General features: G+C 43.0%; 1 protein-coding gene across 1 annotated transcript in view; it reads right to left on the reverse strand.

The window, feature by feature from the left end:
• KLF12 (Kruppel-like factor 12) overlaps positions 1–20,501 on the reverse strand; it is a 155,468-nt gene that overhangs the window by 37,508 nt on the left and 97,459 nt on the right. The window contains 3 exon segments of the mRNA XM_010179117.1: positions 2,592–2,602; positions 14,605–14,627; positions 15,544–15,572. Of these exon segments, the coding sequence (XP_010177419.1) occupies positions 2,592–2,602; positions 14,605–14,627; positions 15,544–15,572 (63 nt within the window).

The following is a 20,501-nucleotide window of genomic DNA, read 5'->3' on the forward strand; positions in this document are numbered from 1 at the left end:
TTTTGCTTTCCTTCCCCTTCACCCCAAGCCAACGGTGTCTCTAACCCTATGCATCAGCAGGTTAGGGAGCTCCCATGCACTGCCCTCCCTAGAGTGACCCACCAGCACCCAACATCGGTACACACACAAGAGAAGTGGCCAAAACCCATGGCTAGAAAAAGGGACTGGTCTCTGCCCATTCGATTTGCTCATTCGCCATCAAGCTATATCCATGCCGCTTTTGGAAAAGAACTAATACCACTAAGTCACATCATTGCTAAAGGACTCAAATACTAAGTCAACAAATACAGACTTCCAGCCATGTACATCCCTTGTCAAGTCACAACTGAAGCACCCCAGACACACTGTGTCTTCTAGAAGACCACACTAAGACTATCCCACTGCTTTTTAAGCACAAAGTCCCAACTACCCATCACTGATATACATAGTTCTGTGTTACATATGTGGGTAAAAAACTGAAATTGGTGGATCTAAATATTAAATCCCACAATTGGATCTAAATGGCTGGACCTGTGTCCACATGGGATCCCATGGAAGTCAAAGATGTTCCCTGAAGGTGCCAAGGGTTGCTTGCGTAAGTGCACTTGTACCACTGGGATTAAAATCTTTACTTTCAGGTCTAACACAATTATGATTCAGAAATGACAAGTGAACCACGGCCACTTTAAAAATGGTATCTCAAGAGCCCAACACAATTTATGAGAGCATCAGAAGTCACAAGTGGTCTCACCCTTAGGACTGCGGTAATGAACTATTCATTTCTGTGCTATTAGAGGGAGCAAAAAGAGAACAAGCAAAGGAGTAAACCTTCATCTTCTCTTTCTTCTCAATTATTATCAGGTTTATCTATAATTCATAGGTTTTACTATGAGAATCAACATAACACCTGAACAGAGTTCAGATTTATGAATTTATTCTCTCAATACTCAAGTGAGGCTGATGGACAATGTTGCTACTATTTTAAAGACAAAGGAATGACAAAGTAATTAACTGCCTAAATTTATCACTTCTATATTTTTTAGATTAGATATTATCTGGAATGGAAAATATTGGTGATTGGAGTGTCCTTAGAAGTCAGGGCATAAGAAATCTAAGATAAGAGGGGTGGTATACGGTAGAAAAGAAATCCCGAGTCATGGTCCCATATACCTACTGAACACAGAAGTCTATATAATTCCAGATAATTCATCCTTCAAACTCCACTTTTGTGGCTTTCACTGGGTGCACTTAGGATTAGAATTCACATACTGATTTTCAAAAAAGGATTTTTTCTCCAGGATGGTATTTTTACCTTACACCTCTCTCTGTATTTTGTCTGTCCTCTTCAAAACTCCTTCTCTTGCTCTGTTCTTAGTTAAGTGGTTGCTTAGACGCCTTTGATGGCCAAAAGGAAGACTGATGTAGGGAGAAACCAGCAAGTCTTGGGATAATTCACCTTAGACATATCTTAGACATACATTTTAAACTGGGATGGAGATGTCCACCTCTCTCCATTAAATGCTGAATGAACTCTACCTATCTGCTTTACTGGTGAAAGGATTCATACCAAGACAAACACTGAATATTTATTTATCTGTGGTAATATCTTTAACTGTTACACTGAATGCAACAGGTGACGCTGAGATACCAAGGCATTTCCACACAATTGATAAAAAGGTGGTGGTTTGTGAAATGTATTTAAGAGCAAAGAAAAAGGGGGGAGGAAAGACTCATTTGTTTTACAGGTTGGTTGATTGCCCAACAAATTGCCTACTCATTTTTCTGCTCCCATTTGCCACACACGTACATATATGAAAATGCAGTCTGAGCGAGGGACCGGGGAGGGCGTCTGGAGGCAGCGCAGGGCATGCTGATACACCCTTGACTTCACCGGATCAGCCTTGTAATGGGGGACTAATTTGGTTCTCAGCACTAGCTCGGCAGAAACAAAATACTTTCAGACTATTAATAGAGAAACTTTTCACAGAAGCTGTGACCTTTATGACTTAGCATGGTTTACAGCCCTACCTCTGCTACAATTAAGCAGATCCTTGCTGCAAAGCAACACGTTTGTGTCTTCTTCTTCCAATTAGGTGGAAGGGATTGCTAATGTGGAGCAACTCTTTAGGGCATGCACTGATGTAAATCCCTTCTGCAGCACAGGGGTGTACTGAAACACAGAGGGGGAGACACAGGATTTATGGTGCTCTGAACAATAATGTCCCCTGGTGCCTCACAAAAATCTGCCCTCAGTATCGACAGCCACTCTAGTCGAAGGCCTATGGAGATTCGGAGACAGTGATTTCTATGCTGTGATAATAAAACTAATTAATAAGAGAAAAGACTATCAGTCACAATGTTGCAGTGGAATTGGGGGTGGGGGAGGAGTGTATTGAAGTGGTTACTTCTCTCCCTTCAAAGTGAGACACATGTAATAGATTTCTAATGACTTTGAGTATAATTAAACATTTAAAAACAGTATTGCGAATGCCTGATGGACAACATTATGAAACACATCAAAGAGGACAGTCCATTTACTATTTCAGCCTTTATTTACCAAGCCATGTGTCAACAAAAGTACTGGTTGTTAAGGTCACTGTGACTAGAAGAACCAGGGAAACAACTCTATCAGGATCCTTTTAAACACAAGTGGTTAAAGTCTAAAACTCAGGAAAATATGTAATGCAAGATATGTATTTGCATTTTAGACATTAAATCAACTTTTTTTAATCATAAAAGATACTTATTCATCTGACTCCACCTGCTCGTTGCTGTAACTCGCAGCAGCAAGCAGAACATTAGCCAAAGGACATGTCTGAAATTGCAGATGCATAGGATTAAGCAAAAAAAAAAAGACATAAAACAATACAATAAGACAACAAATTAGCTCCAGAAATGCAAGCTAAAGAGAGAAATTTGGAAATAATTAGAAAAATTAGTGCAGTAATCCCACTTGTTCCTGGTACTGCAGCAATGAGGAGCTCTACAGGGATATGCCAATAGCTCATGCAACAGAACAACAACAAGCACCACCTTGTCATACTTTAAAAAGAGGGCTGCAAAAGCTACCAACTCGTTAGAAGCAATAAAACGACTGGCATTTCAGCAGTTTCACGCTTTGCAACTATTTGTGCCACGAGCAATGATTTGTAGTGATGTTCTGAAGGTAAAGAGTGATGGAATAGTTCACGGGAAGCATGTTTCTTCAGCTCATCCTATTCTTAGTAACAGATTCAAATGATGGCAGATCTAGGATTAATTTGGTCTCAAGAAAAGAGCACAGAGTGAAAACTCCCCTCCCGTGAAAATGATTTCAGCCACAGCTTTGACAGCTGGCCCATAACCACGTTACTCTGGGAATGCCAAATCTGTGAGATAACCGAGGGGAGATAGCAGAGCTCTGCACACCCACAAATTTAACAATAGGAAGTGACTATTCACTGTTTTTTTTCTTAAACTGAACAGAGGGAAGAACTTTGGTGGTGGTTTTTTTCATGTAACACACACTTGAAACTCATTGCCACTGTGCACTGCAGAGGCCAAGAGAATAAATGGGCTCAAAGGAGGATTAGACAGGTTCACAAAGGCCATTTATGGATATTAAACATTAAGGTCATGAAATCGCCTCAGAGGCTGAAGGCGCATAAACTACCAGTTTTCTTAAGCTATAAAGCAGAAGATGGATAGAGGGAGAGAATGTAGGTATTCCAGAGCAAGAACCACTGTATACCAATGTTCATTTTTCTGGGCTTTTGGTAAACACCAGCCAGTTTGCTGGGTCTGCTTGGACTGACTCAGTAGGAAGGATTTCAGACTTTGGTCAGCTATTCCTACACATACACACCAGTGAAACAGGCCCTTTCAAAACCAAATGGCAGCTTTAATGAAGGACTTCCGTATCAGAGGACTAGGTAGGCTGGTTCTTATCACCATTTCCAATTCAAGAGTATTTTGTAGTCCCCCAAGAACATGTCATCTCAGTATTATCTAGCCCAGAAGGTGAGTGTAGGGAGCATGAGGAAATACCTAACGGCATGGGGAGGTGGTGGGTGAGCTCCTCGGTCTTGGAGCGGGAGGCTGGAGGACGGGTGAGGAGCCATTGCCAAGGCAAATGGGGAAGGGACAACAGCAAAGAATAGGCCATGCAGGCCGCTGAGGTGATCTGAAAGGTTAAGAAGTGGAGGAGAAATCAACAGCTAGCTCAACCCTGTAAGTTTCCTTGATCTTGTCATTAAGACCATTTTCTCTAGAAACATCCCTGCTCTAAGAGCAGGACATCTCAGCAAGTTTTGCTCATCAGGTCTGGTGGTGGAAGGGGCAATACCATGGAAACCACTTTAATTTTCCCTGCTGAAATCACTGTAGGGCTTAGTGCTCGCACCAAGATCATACACAGCAGTATTTAACGATATTACCATGACACAGTGATGGAGAGGGTGGCTGGGAAAGGGGAACTTACAAAAAAACAAACAACAAAAAACCCTCCACAAAATTGCCTGACGAGTCATTTTTGCGAAATGAAAAGTAATTTACACAGCAGTTTTACAGAAAAGAGAATTATGCAGTTAATCGTCGCTGCTGGATAATTACACTGTACATGAGGCCTTGCTTTTAGGGAAAAATATAAGCTAATAAAGAGAGTCAGACGACTGCTAATGGCAGGGCTTTTGGGAGATACCGGAGACACGAAGCTAAATAATTTAAAGCTGAGTATAATGACTGTGAAACTGAATTATTTTAAGTTTACATTAATTCTCCACCCAATTACATATCTAACATTAAGTCCAAAAGCCAGAGAATTCCCCTTGGCTGCAAACAACCACAGCGACAACGAGAAAGCCGAGGGGATGTGACCCTGAACATGACCGGACTCTGAATGCGTCCTCCCAACTGCTGTGTACATCCTTAATATGCAGCGCTCTGCTAGAGAATTAAAGCCAGTTTGCACTTCTCTGTGGTTACTGCTGGTTCAAGTGAGGTCTCTCCCCAATACAGTCAACTGCAGTCAATCAATTTTCTTTGCAGTGCCTTTTTGTACCTTTCGAGCACAGGCAGCAGATGGCTCAGCCTGGCCGTCTCACTGTCACATTTGTAACGGAGAAACCCGTGAAAAGTTAAACAACACTGAATTAACAATGAAAATGATGACCGGTGTAATGAGAGCGTTTCATTACCTTTGCGCTGTAAGCAATTTAGCCCTGATTATTATTGACCTTTGGTGATGCCGCAGCCAAGTAAAATGCACTACCCTAAAAATGCACTGGTATACTGGAAGACAGACATTGTTTCTGAGAGTATTCATAAATAAACCACACCATTTCCCTTCCTGTGTGAGAGGTTTACCTTACAGCTGGGTTATCAGCATTCAACAGTCACCCTTACTTTCTGTCCACACAACTAACAACACAAGAATAACTTGACACAATACATCTGGCAAATTAATAATAACAACAACAATAATTTATTGCATTATAATATGAATTAGATATTATATGTGATATATTATCTATAATTTAATGTTATAATTAATAATAATAATTATTACTACTACTACTACTTCTTCTTCTTCTGTGGCACTCAAAGAGCACTAGGTACTTCACGAAGCATTTAAAAAGACAAAGTATGTGCCACAGCGAGCTAATACTCGGTGAAACAGTAGAACTACAGAGGGTGGAAAAACAGGAGGAGGTAGTGTTACAAGAGGAAGTATAGGGGTTACAGGAATAACATTAAACCGTTACTAATCTGGGGAACATGAGGTTCAGTGCATGCTGCCTATTCTTCTTACTCCACATCGAGTTCAGAGGAATCCCCGTGACCGGACGTTTTGTTAGCACGCTTTCCAAAGCCACCGTTTTTTCTGAAAGTGCTGTCTGCTCACATGCTAATTCATATCTTTTTTGCTTAGGTTTAGTGGTCTGAAAGCAGATATATTTGAAAGTTTTGTCACTTCCAAAGTAAATACGACTCTTAAGGATTTATGGTTCAACAAACAGCGGCCACAGATTTTGAAGCTTTCCTTGATTTCACAGTGACAGTACGATAAAGTTGGTGACTTCGGGCCAAGACACACCAGGCCAAATACACAGGAGCAGCTCACTTCCCCACACACTATGTAATGCACCAGCAAACCACAGCATGGGCCTCTGCACGCTTGCAATGCAAGTCTGAGGATCACAGAATAACAGAATGGTTCAGGTTGGAAGCGATCCAGTCCAACCCCCCTGTCATGGGCAGGGACACTGAGCACCAGACCAGGTTGCCCAAAGCTCTGTCCAACCTGGCCTTGAACACTTCCAGGGAGGGGGCATCCACAGCTTCCCTGGGCAGCCTGTGCCAGTGTCTCACCACCCTCACAGTGAAGAATTTCTTCCTAATATACAGTCTAAATTTCCCCTCTTCCAGTTTAAAGGTATTTCCCCTTTCTGTCACTACCTGCCTTTGGGACTTTTTAGTCCCTCCCCAGCTTTCCTGTATGACCCCTTCAGGAACTGGAAGGCCACAATAAGGTTTCCCTGGAGCCTTCTCTTCTCCGGGCTGAAGAGCCCCAACTCTCTCAGCTGGTCCTTGTAGGGGAGGTGCTCCAGCCCTCTGATCATCTTTGTGGCTCTCCTCTGCACCTGCTCCAACAGCTCCATGTCCTCCTTCTGTTGGGGACTCCAAAGCTGGACGCTGTACTCCACGTGGGATCTCACGAGAGCAGAGTAGAGGGGGAGAATCACCTCCCTTGACCCGCTGGCTAGTTTCTTGACTTGTTTCTCTTGCTCACCCTTCATTTCATTTTTAGGGCTCCATGTTGAAGGAACTGCGCAGCTCACGTGGTGTAGCTGATCTGCTCCCACCAAAGCACTACGACCTCGTGTATGCCTGCCGCTCCCACGCACCTCTGTGTCCCAACAGCGCTTCTCTTTCCTCTGCTGGAGGGATCACAGCATCCTTCATCTGCTGAGTGCACTGGGGGCAGCCCAGGGGGGAGGCAGAAGAGAGGAAGGTGCATTGAAAAAAAAAAAAGACCAGGAAAAACTACAGCGCTCATCACCAAATCCAAATACTAGTAAAAAAAAAATACATTGCCACAGAGTTCCCTGCTCTTTGGGCAACCACATACTGACCTGAACAAAGCATGCTGTTGGTGCCTCCGGACTATTAATAATAGTAAGGTATGTGCTGCAGCGGGAGGGAGAACCGTGAGGGGTGGTGCTCCGCAGGGCTGGCAGAAGGAATGATCTGCTCCAGGCTGCCTGCCAAATGCACTGGAAAACTTGACTTTCTGGGGGCTGCTGAAGGATGCTTTTCTCCTGCCTGCAGGAGGGTTTTTGCCTGGACTAGGCTGCACTGAGCCAAATACAGGTGGGAAGTACTCCTGCTTGCTCTCCAGCCTTCCCAGCTGGTACTGCTGCCTCCTGATATAACAGGGTCACCAGGCTCTGCAAGGGGGCAGAGGCAGTAAAAATCAGAACTGAAAAGAAAAGGGCACAAGGGGAAAAATAAATTAAGATGCTAGTTTCCATCAGTGCATCATTTATCATGGGGAGACATGCCCAGAGAAGTAAAGTGTGTATTCATGAACGAGCTGCTTCAGTTCAGCTCCTGGATCACCTTTAGGTTTCCACACACAACGTACCCCTGAGATGCAATGTGTCCCTGCTAGGGCACTTCCTCCCCCTTCTCAGGGCTGACAAACTGCAGGACAAGGCACAGAGAAACGAAATCTCACATTGCTGGCTCAGTTAAAAGGATTGCAGACAGCTAGCTGCTAGAAGCATTACTAAATATGTTGATGTCTCATAACTGAGGTTATCCTCATTACTGTTTCTGTTTCTGGTTTGTGTGTAGCAGGCACGGTCAGGCAGGGTGAACGCTTACTGTTGTGCAGATCTGCTGCAATACCTCCTTTTCACTGGCAGAGCTGATCAAGGCTTCCCATTCTCCTGTCGGCCTTCCCTTGCTGTGCAGCAGATGTGCTGTGGTGCATCGAAGGAGAGCCCAGCTCCCTACAGAAGGGCATACAGAAAAGCCTACACCTTATCTATACACACCTTTCAAACCACCAGCACTGGCTCTACAGGTAGGAGAAGCAATTTGGCTTCCATGTGTACAGAGCAGAAAGAATTTGAGATATCATCTGTTTTGCAGAGGATTAAGGCTACCAAGTATCTATCTTAAAACATCAGCCTGCCTCACAAATACAAACACACAGCTAGGGTTTCCAGGGACACATTATCTCACACTATGGTATATGCCAAGGGGTTAACCCAAGCCTTGGAGATATGTTTTGAAACTGGTTTTGTTAAGCCACTGTAATCTCCTAAATATAACTTTGTTTTCATTTAAAAAACCCCAAACCGAAACCTTTAGGAGTTTCCTCTAAAAAAAAATAATTCTTTGAGGCTGTCTTGAGGATTCCTGGAAGCTTTTCATGTGTTCTAAAAACTACTCACAGAGATGACCAGAGATTGCACAGCTCCTGCACTGGCTGCCCCCAGCTCTGTAGCTTGAAATGCCCCTTCCTGGCCAGCACTAACTCTGCCCAAATAATTTCCACATGACTTTGCAAGCTACTCCTTGTAGAGAAAAGCTTAACTGAATTATCACCTCATTCCCAACTAGTTCCTATACAAACAAGAAAGCTTGTGAGCACAGCACCAAAATTTACTGAAATGCTTATTCTCCTGTAAGAGCTGACAGAGTGCCTATTACTTTTCAGCAGCTAACACAATTTTAGACCTGTTCCTATAAAGGACCAACCAAGGTTTCTCCCTAAGATGGAGTGCACCTCCATGCTCGCAGAGCCAGTACTCTTCCAGGACTCCTTAACATTTTCTCTATGACGGCTGCCCACAGCTGAGCTGCTCTGCACAGATTTTCTGCTCAGTATGGGGGAGGTTGGGGGTTGTTAAGTATACAGAAAGCTGGAGCGGGGCCAGGCAGCCCCTCTGGTGCGGTGTCCTCTGCAGGCACAGCCTCCTCCTTCCTGCTGCTGTGCCGCTCCCAGGATCACCTGTTGGTCCTGGCGCTCGCCCAAGCTGGGGCCTAGCGGAAATGACAGAAACCAGAGCCAGCTCCCGTCCCAGCCACCCAAAACGGAGGAAACGCAAAAGCAGATGATGGCAGCGTGACCGCGGGAGCCATGAGGGGGTGCGGTGGAAGGGAATGGAGAAAGAAGGGTGTATGTAAAAAAGAACCTTGAAAAAAACCCCAAAAAGAAAACCCCATCACAGCACTAAAAAGCAGCTTTTTTACTGCTGTTCTTCCCTTTTCATATTCAACCCAGTAAAAACATTAGTAGTTTTTCTTCACACCAACAGGAAGAACTGACCACCTTGTTCCTGCTCCTGCTGGGGATGTCGGCTGTTTCCATCTCCCAGGTGAGAGGTGTCAAAGGGATATTCAGCAGCCGCCAGCCGCCTTCTGCAGACCGGCTCCTCACCACGCGTGAACTGTTCACGGATCTGTGTCGGGAATTCCCTTCTCCCGTAACAACAGCGCTCGGCAAAGCCCATGGCTTGGTATTTGGGTGAGCTGCGATGCTGCGCAGCGGGAGGATTAAGCACCCCTTGCCTCTCATTGTGATCTTCTGGGCAGAAAAGCAGCTAAGTAATGCAACAGGAAAGGTAACCATCATGAACAGTGTTTAAAACAGATAAATGCTGTCTTTTAAATGACAAAAATACAAGCTAATTACACATTGCATTCCCAGATATAACTAGTTTCATACAAGCTCTTGGAATCCACATTTACTTGAAGCAGTAACCACTGTAACATCCAAAATTTCCCTGGACCCTTGTGTTCAGCGACACCATAAATGTATACTCTCTCAAACAGGTTAACAGGCTTTAAATGAGCTTTAAGAGGGGGTTTTTTGACCAATAATTTTTTAGAAACAGTAACAATAAAAGCAGGAAAAACCTAATTCTTAAAAGGAAGCTTTTTCCCTCTCTGGGAGCAATGGAATGGGTCCCCAGAGCTTACTTCTTCCTGAGAAAACAGTTCATGAATAATCAATGTATAGCTCAAGTCCTCAATAAGCACCAAGCCTTCAAACGCACCCCATATCCAGCAGCCTCTATGACTTTGGCCTTTAAACTGTACCACTTTTTTGCCTTGCCCTCCCCTGGTTTCCCAAGCTTCCTTTATTTCTGTTCTTCCCAGCACTAAGGTAGGTATGCAGAAGCAAAATGCAAGCAGTGGGAGCAAGCTGGGGCTAATTTGCACCTTATGAATTATTCAGGCCCTCCTGATTCCTGCACCTGCACCGAGGCAGGAAGCATGTGAGGAGCAGTCATTACTCTGCTCCTGGGTTTGCAGGAGCTGGGCTGACACTTTGTTCTGTAACTGAGGGCTCCAGGTCTTGTATTAAGCAGTGGAAGCAGGGAAAATAAAATTAAAGAAAATAACCTTGCGTTGTCAACCCCCCCCAACTCTGCTGCCCCCAGACCCAGGATAATCATTCAACCCCTTCTCAGAGAAAGGAATTGTAGTCTGTATCAGACTGCTGGATTCATCTCACATATGCTAATCTGGATCAGAGCATTAGCAGAGGAAAAAAACCCCAAATGTGTACATGAGCTGGTCTTGTCAGATATTTACTCAGCTGTATTAGACCATGCGTTTAAACTTCTCCCGAGCTCAGCAGGGAGTATTTCACATGCATCAAGTATTTCACATGCTAACCTGATCATGAAGGCATCCTTCTCCGCAGATACAGCACCAATAAATTTTCTCTCTGGCATTCTGGCTAACACCACGGGTACTAACAGTTTAATACTACGGGAAGAGCCTGTATCGTGCTTTCAACAGGATGGATTTAACGAGCAAATAGGTCTTTTCCATCTTCATCTGCTATTATCGTGGTAAACAGAACGTGACACCTAACTGCAAATCCAGATTTGACCCATGAATCCAGACAGGCATTAGGAGCATTTGCAGGGAGCAGATACAACCCAATTAGCACTATGAACATTTTAAGATAACGGTATTTTTTTGAGTTAACATGCTAAGGCAAACAGATCTCAAATGTTATGCAAATTCAAAGCAGCAAACACCATCCTCACTGTATCACCCATCCACAGCTGCACTGAATATCTTTGGGTCTCGTCCTTTATTAACATGCCATCACCAGCAAGTTCTCCAGTTAAAAGATGGTCTCATTAATCCCAAGCAGCTCAGCATCTCGCTTTGATTGATTCAGCAGAACAGATCTGCGGCCGCTGATAATGAAACCTCTTTAATCCCCTCTTCCAAAATAACGAGTCAAATGCTAGTGTTAAGCATTCAGAAAGGTACAGTCAATCCTTATCAAATCTTTGCTCTTCCTCTTTCTATGCCTAAAGAAGTTAATTCATTTTCCGTTCGGTGCAGAATGCATGACTGGTCCTATGCTGCTCTTATCTCATTTCTATCCAGTAATAGGTACTCTGCTCTTTTTAAAGTATTTTAATCGGGCGTGTAAACATGTTTTATTCTTTGATGCTCTCTCATTCAGCATCATTAATCCCCAGCACGAAATCAATAGACTTAAAACATTTAATCACGTCAAAATGCAACATACAAATCCACAAATGACTTCAGCTCATCACACTTGCTGAATGGCTTCCAAGTTGGAAACTACGCTTCTGTTTTGCCTTGGGAATCAGCGAACCCTAAGCTACCCTTTCATTGAAGTAAACAGATTCTCTCTCCAAGTATCTGCAATTAGGCAAAAAAAGATGTTGATAAACAAAACATGGGATTTTCTGGTTGCTCCATCATCTTTTCTCGTCCCTTGCGGTCACATCGGCCTTATCAGAAATACTTACACTTGTTTTACCGCAACCTCCTGACAGTACGCATGCTTTAAAAAGTTTAAAAACAATTACAGTAACTCGGTTACAGAATGTACTGGAGGTGCAAGGGAAAGGAAAAACATCTTTGCAGTTGTTTATTTTCCTTTTATAACAGCACACATTGTTTCTCTGCTTGAAAAGAATGCATAAGGGACAACGATCATAGCTGCTTCTTAAAAAAACAAAAAAGATGGTAATTTGCTCTACTTTATGTATGATTTCCAAAGCCACTGGGATACAGAAAGTGACAAAAAAATCTCTTTAATGGGGCAGAAACTGTAGCTGAGATGTAAAAAACTAAGGACAGTCAGATCCATCCATTGCTAGGCAAAAGGGCAGAAACAGGCAAACAGGGAAAATGACTACTCTAGGTAATAGAATAGCATCTTTAATTCTACCACATTAAAAAGCACTGAAAAAGTGCCCATTTGAAAGGCGAAAATATAGTCTGGAGAGTGAAATACATGCAAGAGTGTGGACACTGGCATGCTGAAACCCTGATTTAGGAGCAGGGCACCAAAAAGCTGTTCTAGGTCCATGACTGCATTCCCACCCAGCGTCCTACCCAGCACGTCCCTAAACCCGTGAGGTCCTTCATGGTTAAGCTGGAGCTTCTTCAGGCACCTACACCACAAGGCAGACGTTCACACAATGCTCTTGCTGGAGGTGCCCATCCTGACCTTCACCTGTGTCTTGTGAAGAAGCTCACAAAAGGCAGGTAGGGTTTTGGTTGCAGTGGCACTGGCAGTCTGTTGTCTTGTAGCCTTATGGTCAAGTGATTTGTGCAGGGAGGGAGGGACTTCTATTGCAGGACCTTCTCAGACAGAAGGATTGATTCAGCATCTCCCCCATCCCAGGAATAACCCAGCCATAAGGATCTGGAGGTCTCCTGCATGAGTGTCTGTGGAAGTAAGGCTACCCTGACACCAGGAATGCAAGAACCACGAGGCTGAAAGTTGAGGTAGAGAAGGGTGATCCTGGCTCCGTGCTAGAAATCTGGACACTCAGCTCCAAGAGGGAAATAAATGTTGGAAGCTTCATTTCAGTATCCACAACTGTTTGAGTCCTAATGTTGCTCCAAGAAATGAAGCCTACAGCCTCAGTCCTGTCCACACTCAGGTAGCATTCAGGGTCGTCTCATCCCATGACTTCTGTGCTCCTGTCTATGTCATGGCCCATATTCAGTAAGGGAGACAAGATACCCCACTGCTCCCCAAGTATCTCATCCAATTAGGCCTTTGCCAAGGATCCTGATGATTAAAACACCTCTGCGTTGTTTATGCTAAGAACCTAAAAGTAACTTAACATATAGGGGGACTAATTTAACTAACCCTAACATACAGGTGGGAGTTTATGTCCAGGTGAGGCACAAGTGCTATTTGCTCAAGTGTTAAAAAAACTTTGTGAGTGTGTAACACAGAAACCCATGCCTCCAGTGGAGCACACCATACTCTCACTACAGCTGAGTGAGGGAATGAAAATTTCATAGCAGGTATGACTAATCCATGCTTTACATATTCGGAGTCCTGATTTTGCAGTTTTTCCCGCTGAAAGTAATGTCTCTGCACTGAGCTGTATGGAGGAAAAGGCGTAGATGAGGGAATAACTTCAAATGCTTTGGCTATCCTAGATGCATTCATTTTTCATTACCTCATTTATGGAAAAAAACTCAAACAAAAACCCGAGGTAAAACTGAAGTATGTAATGAGGACATTCCAAATCAGGCAAAGAGAAGATCAAGCATTTTCTTCTGGCAGTGCTCTTAATTATTACCAGTAACGTCCTATTTATTATCATCATCATTACTCTTTACTCTTTTTTTCTTTAAAAATGGTCCAGACTGTCTCCCCAAATTAGTATTTTTTTTCTGTTTGACAGAGGCTAGATTCATTCGCAGTTGAAAGCAATCAAAGTTTGGACATAAGAAATAAATTTTTTAAAAGCCTGTGCTCTGTAGCTACAATTTGGTTCCAGAGATGAATTGCAAGTGCAGACTTGGGCCTCACATTCTTACTGACTGAATGGGAACCCTAACAAGTGAAACACTGCACTCTCCAATGCTTATTATCTTTTTGAGCTGCTGACAAATGAGAACGACTGTTTCGAGTTAAGTCTTAGAAACGGCAGGGATAAAACAGAACAGTGCAAATGTTTTGTCTTTGAATAGCAGAGAGTCAAAGCAAACTAAGGTGAAAATGGTGTCCGGCCGGGTAATTCGGATCAGAAAAGGCATCCAAATCCATAGCAGCCTGACCCTAACACAGCCCCTGAGATGGTGCTACAACTGCCAGCTCTCCAAGAAGCCAGCAAAGGTGCAAGCCATGAACCCTCAAGCCAATGTAAGGAGAGCTATATTCCAGAATTTGGCATCTGAGTCCTCCAGCTGTCAAACATCTCCCATCTGGCCAACCCTGCGGATTGAGGTGTTAAAAAGACAAACAGAGGTAAAGTCCACAAGAGTAAGAGCAGCACCATTTGCGAGGCACCAAGGATGAAGAGGCACATTGTGCCCGCCAACATCTGAAACTCGCACATAAAATCACTTTGACACTGGTGAAGTGTGGCTCAGGGCACCTCTGGATCAGGGGGGATAACATGGACAAAACTGTCAGCATTTTACAGGAAAAGAACAGTTGGACATCTATGAACTGGAGCAACAGCCCCAGCCTGTGGCTATCCATGGAGGTCATGAAGAACATCTATGTGGGATCGGTTCTGAGTAAAACTTATGGCCTTTAGTAGACTTCATGAGACAAATAAACATGGGGAAAGCAGTCTAAACAAAATGTTTCTTCAAGACTTTGTGGTCCATTCTGTTCCCCCACCGCCACAAAGAAAATCAAGTATCTAAGAATGCTTCTGCACTTTCATAACTACAGCACCATAATTTCGAGTGTAATTTTATGAAAGAATAACTTTCTTGAAATTTAGTGGGAAAATATAACTTTAGCAACACAAAACTAAACAAAGAAAATAAACCAAATTAAAAAATGGGCATGCATGAAAATTTATTCAAATTAAATCTACACACTCACATAGTTTTTAATTGTATTTAATTGTAGCAGAGTTTACTTCTGAGAAGCAGCTACTGTTCCTAAACTGCAACAGCGCCGTACTCCAAGAATCAAGAGCAGCTGTGATGAACGCTCCTAGCAGTGTGAACAGCTCTAAGTGCACCGTCAGAATCCATACTCTCAAATGATAGACACTGACCTAAGCAGCTCATCTCACCGGCCTTCTTTCCACCTTTCACTCCACAGACAGGTCCACGTGGCCTAAATGAGGTTTGACAGATGTGACTTTCTCGAACAATTTGGTCCTTTATTTAAAAAGACTTAAAGGACCCTATATCTCTCTTCCAAGTTTCTGTTTGTATAAGCAGCTATTTGCCTCACCAAAATATTACTTTTCAGTCTCATCTCACTCCAGTTGGAGCCAACAGACTTTCAGTGGTAAATCACTTGAGTTGGTTCATGAGAGGACTTGTACCATTTCATCTACATACAACCATGCATCTTGTTCGGGGGTCTCGTAATTCATTGTTACATATGTTATATGTAACAAAATTCATTGTTATGGTATGCATAAACTCTACATGTAAATTCATGAGCAATTTTTTGAGCAAAATATTGACAACATTAAAAAAGAGCAAAAAATTGACAACATAAGCTTCCTTCTTGAAAATGCTTCCTGTAGAATACAAGCTAATATAATTGGTGATTATAAAAAATATTATTGCTAATTTCAGCTACAGGAGACTAGTGGGCTCTTCAGAATAATTTCTGACGTCGCACTGATAATTTCACTCAGATCAAAGAAACTATTTTTAAAAAATAAATGTCTCATCTCAATCCCGTACCAAACGAAACCTTAAAAGCTTTGTATTGGCTTTAACAGAGAAGTTGCTGCTGCTACTTTGAAAACGTTTGAGTAGTAAGATCCTGCAAATTTTTAATATAAATATACCAGTTGTAATGCAATTAACTGCAAATTGGAGATAGGAGAAGATTTGAGGAATGATTTCTGTATTTGATTACTCATTAGCAATTTGAAGGCGTAACTGCTCTGAAACATGCTGTCTTCTTAATTTTATTATGAAGCTTAGCTCTACTTATAAATGTGAAGAATTAGATTTATTCTGCAATTTATTTGCTTATACTGAATGTATGAAGTTGTTTTTCTTTCTGTGCTTCACAGATCCTACTAAGAGCAGCTAAAACAGTGACTTGACAGGTTTACACTTGCCACACGACGAACACGACTCCAAATCAATCTTTTTAGGGGTCCACAAAACAAGCAGAAGAAGAAGGAAAGACAAACAAACAAGCAAGCAAGCACACTGAGAGTGGACATTTCATTGCACACTATTTTAAAATGCAATAAAACAACAGCAACGAAACCAACTAAACCAAGAACCCTGTCAGCGTTGGCATATATGCCACATACAACATAATTTCTACTTGGGTAAGTGAGGTGAACCCTCCCACTGGAGTTGTTTGTAAACTCTGCACCCTAAAGCAGGGCATCTATTAGGTGCATTATACAGTCAGGTTTTCAAATTTTGGCCTCCTTGGAGAAAAAAAAAAAGCAAGGAGCCGTTTGCAAATATGTCTTCCTACATTTTTACAGCTTTGCTCGTCAATTATTTCACGGTAACTGGCAACGACTCACTATAACATAAGCTGGGTTGCCTCACATTAACTTTGTGTAAAAGGAGGCATTACTGCATTTCAGTAGACTGTTTTAAACTGCATTATCAAACATCAGGCAGGACATTCTTTATTTCTGTTGTCATATTTTAGTCACTGGGATTTAAAGAAAAATGCAGTTTTCCCATGACGCACACCACCAACGTCCCAGCCCCGAAATATAAGAAACAAAAGCCAAAACCACCTGTGGACCTTGCCCAGCCCCGTGAATCCCCCAGCCGTGACACAGAGAGGGAAAGAAAGCCGAAAAGCACCGCTACTCGACGTTGTCAACAAACAGAACATGATAGAATACACAATAAAATGCTTCATACCTGGAGTTGAAAAAACGAAAAGGGTTAACAGCTGACCTGGCACAGCCCCACATGCTCTCTCTGGAAATTGAACACAGACAATTAGGAATTTTAAGTTACCCCAAACAACTGCAGGGGACTCAGACAAGCTTGAGGAACACTTACTGCAAGGTAAGCCCATAGCCTCAGCGCGGAAGGGACTTTAGGATTTTCCCATTTGCTTAAAACTCCTCCTTAAACCAAAATTGCTCTGTGGAGGTCCCAATCACTGCTAAGTAAAACATTAGGGAGCTCTACATGGGAGCAGAGTCAAAGCTTAAGGACCCAGGTATCACTTAATGGTAATTCTGGAAAACGGTGGATCTTATTTTAATATTATCTTCTTAAAAAATCATCAGTGACCAAGATGAAAACGTAAACAAGACTCTAGAGCCGGCAGACATTGCACAAAGAGGAAACAGAGGCTGGAGTGAACGTCTGCTCCCCAAACTTTGCTGCTTAAGGAATATTACTCCAAACACATCACTGAAAAACATAGCCTTTAATGCTTTTTACCTAAAATTGAGACTCCAGGGAAACCAGATAATCTTCTAGAACAGTATCTGGAATATTGAACAACACAAATACACGATGTCATAGCTGTATAAACGCATACGTTGGGATTTGGACGAGGTGGAAGGCTCCTTTTCACTGACAAATTTGGAGCATGTGCTCCAAGAAGCAGCATCATACAGCTGGCTTTTGGAAACAGAAAAACCTGTAGAAAGCCAAGTCCATGAATAACCCCCTTCAGCCCTTCTCTCCGTGGTTTAGACCTCAAATGTACCATGAAATTACACCGAGGCCAACGCCCAAGCATCTCGCAAAAATATTAGCATAGTAACATGAATCATGCAAATGTCCTAGGCACACCAGCAGTCCAACGCATTTGCACTGGAAACATTTTGGAACCTTTATAATGCTCAATTAATATGGCCAGGTTGGCACAGTAACTGTTGAAAGTGAAAAGGAAAATTTCAAAGCAACTTCTCTTGATTTATAGAATTGCACTGGACCTTGGACACTTACAAATAATCTATTTTCTTCCTCCAAGATTTCGCACTGCATCTTTCAAACCTCTCACTTGCTCAAGCGTAAATATTGGTCTTCTTTACTATTTGCTTGATTTTCCCACTTGTTAAATGATAAATTTCTGTCAATAGCAGAATCTACTATCAAGATGACAAAATAATGTGAAGAATTTTCACGGCAAAGTCTAAGTTACTATCTCTACCACAGCCTGAAGCAGGCTTTTTCCACCCTTCTTTTCCACATTTTGTGTAGGGCTTCTTCCTTCTTCAGGACCATATCCTCAGGTACCTGTCCCATGCTATCACTACGTACAGATTTTATTTCACGGTTGCATCAGTACCTAACCAAGGTGCACTGGGAGAAAGTCTCTCCTACTCCATTAGCCCTCAACTCCAACTGGAAAAATGGCAACTGGAAACCTAACATTGACTGTCCTCTCCTATGTAAATTAATTTGTAATAATCTCTGCCTCTTATTGCAAAAATACTTATTCCTAAAACTGATATGAACAGCAATACATTACCCAGAAGTCATGACTCTAAATTGTGTGGTTTTTTCATAAAGATCCCTTTTTAACAACTGAGCAATAGGGCAGGCAAAATACATTTGGTGCGGATGGTAAGTATTTGCATGCTGATTTTTTGCCAGTGGGAAATTCAGCAGACAATGAAAACTCTGGTTAGAACCTACAGTATCCAGGCACTGAAGCAAAAGACACCCAGACATCCTCCAATCCACCTCACAGCACCCAAAACTTATGATGTTCCTCTCTGCTTGGCCTGAAAGCCAAATGGCTGTGGTCTTCCACCCAGCCTCTGCTCTGATCCCAAAACCGTGGCGAGAAATAAGACTCTCTTCACTGTGAGGGTGGGGAGACCCTGGCACAGGTTGCCCAGGGAAGTTGTGGATGCCTCCTCCCTGGAAGTGTTCAAGGCCAGGTTGGACAGGGCTTTGGGGAACCTGGTCTGGTGAGAGGTGTCCCTGCCCATGTCAGGGGGGTTGGACTGGATGAGCTTTAGAGTCCCTTCCAACCCAAACCATGCTGTGATTCTACGATTCTAAATGCCCAACCCTTGCCTCTGCGGCTTGAACCTTACCTGTTCTATGAAAATGGCTAAAACACATTGTACAACACAGATTCAGAATAAAAGGGATCTGTAACAGCCACTTCCCAATCCCAAACACAAGCATAGGAGGAAAAAGAAGAGGAAAAGGACGTTGTAGGACCACTCATGGATATCTTTTGCATCCTGGCCTTGTGCTGGCAAACGTAGGTATCTGGTTTCCTGAGGCAGTGCTCTAACCACTGGGTTTTTATGCTAGACGTGGGTGGCTGCAACACTGCTGCCGCTGGCCATCACGTTTTCAAACACAGTGAAGGCTGACAGGAAGAGGAGGTAGAAATAGGTAAGCTCAGAACAAAGTATTTGATCTCTTATTTTCCACAATGTGAAGCTAAGAGTGTAAGCTGGTGGTTTTTGTTTTGGGTTTTTTTTAAACTAAATTTTAATGCATAACTACAGGTCAGAAGCCCAAGCTCCAAAGAGAGCAGAGCTGACCCATAGCCATGTTCCCAGCAGGTGAGTGAAGCCCGCTCTAGGAAGCTGCTTGCTCTGCCTGGTAAACTTCAGAGCACTTAACTCTGTGCTGGCTGTATTTTGGGAGTGTTGGTGCCTTGTGAAGGTGCTCTGAAACACTGCTGGAGCCAATCACCAATTTTATAACCTCACACCGCCATCAGTCCCCCAACCCCCCCAATCAGGCAATCTGCACCTCAAGTGCCCATGTTGTTACGGCCCATCTTGGTTTTGGGTACCTGCACGATTTCATACAGGTTGTGAGCATGTGGGGACAGCAGTACCTCTGTGCAGTGCAGGGTATTGACAAGAAAATGCCTGTTACACAACTGCGTGTACTTTGCAGTTCCTCTCAAGCAAAAGGGAAAACACATTTTATATTGACAATGCCTGAGTAGTGGCTAAGAATCTCAGAAATGATGTGGTGATACGGACAGCAAGTAGCTTGAAAGTGGAAATATTGAGTGCAAAGGGAATCAACCTGTTCAGCTGGGTAAGTAATTTTCAGCAAAGAATTTACTACACAACATTATCCTGTTACTCTGCTTTTGAAACTTTTATGCCTGAGATTTTGGTGGTTATTCCAGTTTCTTCTGTGAACTTACTTATAAATGGATTGACTCTTTGGCCCTGATGAGCAACTGATCACAGAGACAGCAATGGCCAACAGTTTTTAAAAGAAACCTCACAGTGACTCCTATGTGAAGCTATCTCTCTGTCTGACAGCACTGTGTGTCCCCAATTTATCACGCAGTATCCCAGCCCTATGCTAAATATCATACTTTAAATGCAAATAATTGAGGGAGATATTTTGATGAGACTGATTCTCCTGCTGACTTTTTAACAAGTACATAAACACAAGTATTTCCTCTTGTGCCTGCTGGCAGCTTCTGGTCATTTCCAGGTTATTTCATTTTTCAGGCTCTGTTCACAACGCCGGAGATTTTGGCCAGCAGCAGATAGTGCAGGCACGCCTCAGGATGAGCACTTTTTACGGCAGCCTCTGACCTCGGTACCTGCCAGCCTGCTCCACACCATCTGAGCTTA

This window comes from Mesitornis unicolor, unplaced genomic scaffold (assembly GCF_000695765.1).
Source record: "Mesitornis unicolor isolate BGI_N332 unplaced genomic scaffold, ASM69576v1 scaffold13832, whole genome shotgun sequence".
In the NCBI taxonomy this organism is placed as follows: Eukaryota; Metazoa; Chordata; class Aves; order Mesitornithiformes; family Mesitornithidae; genus Mesitornis; species Mesitornis unicolor.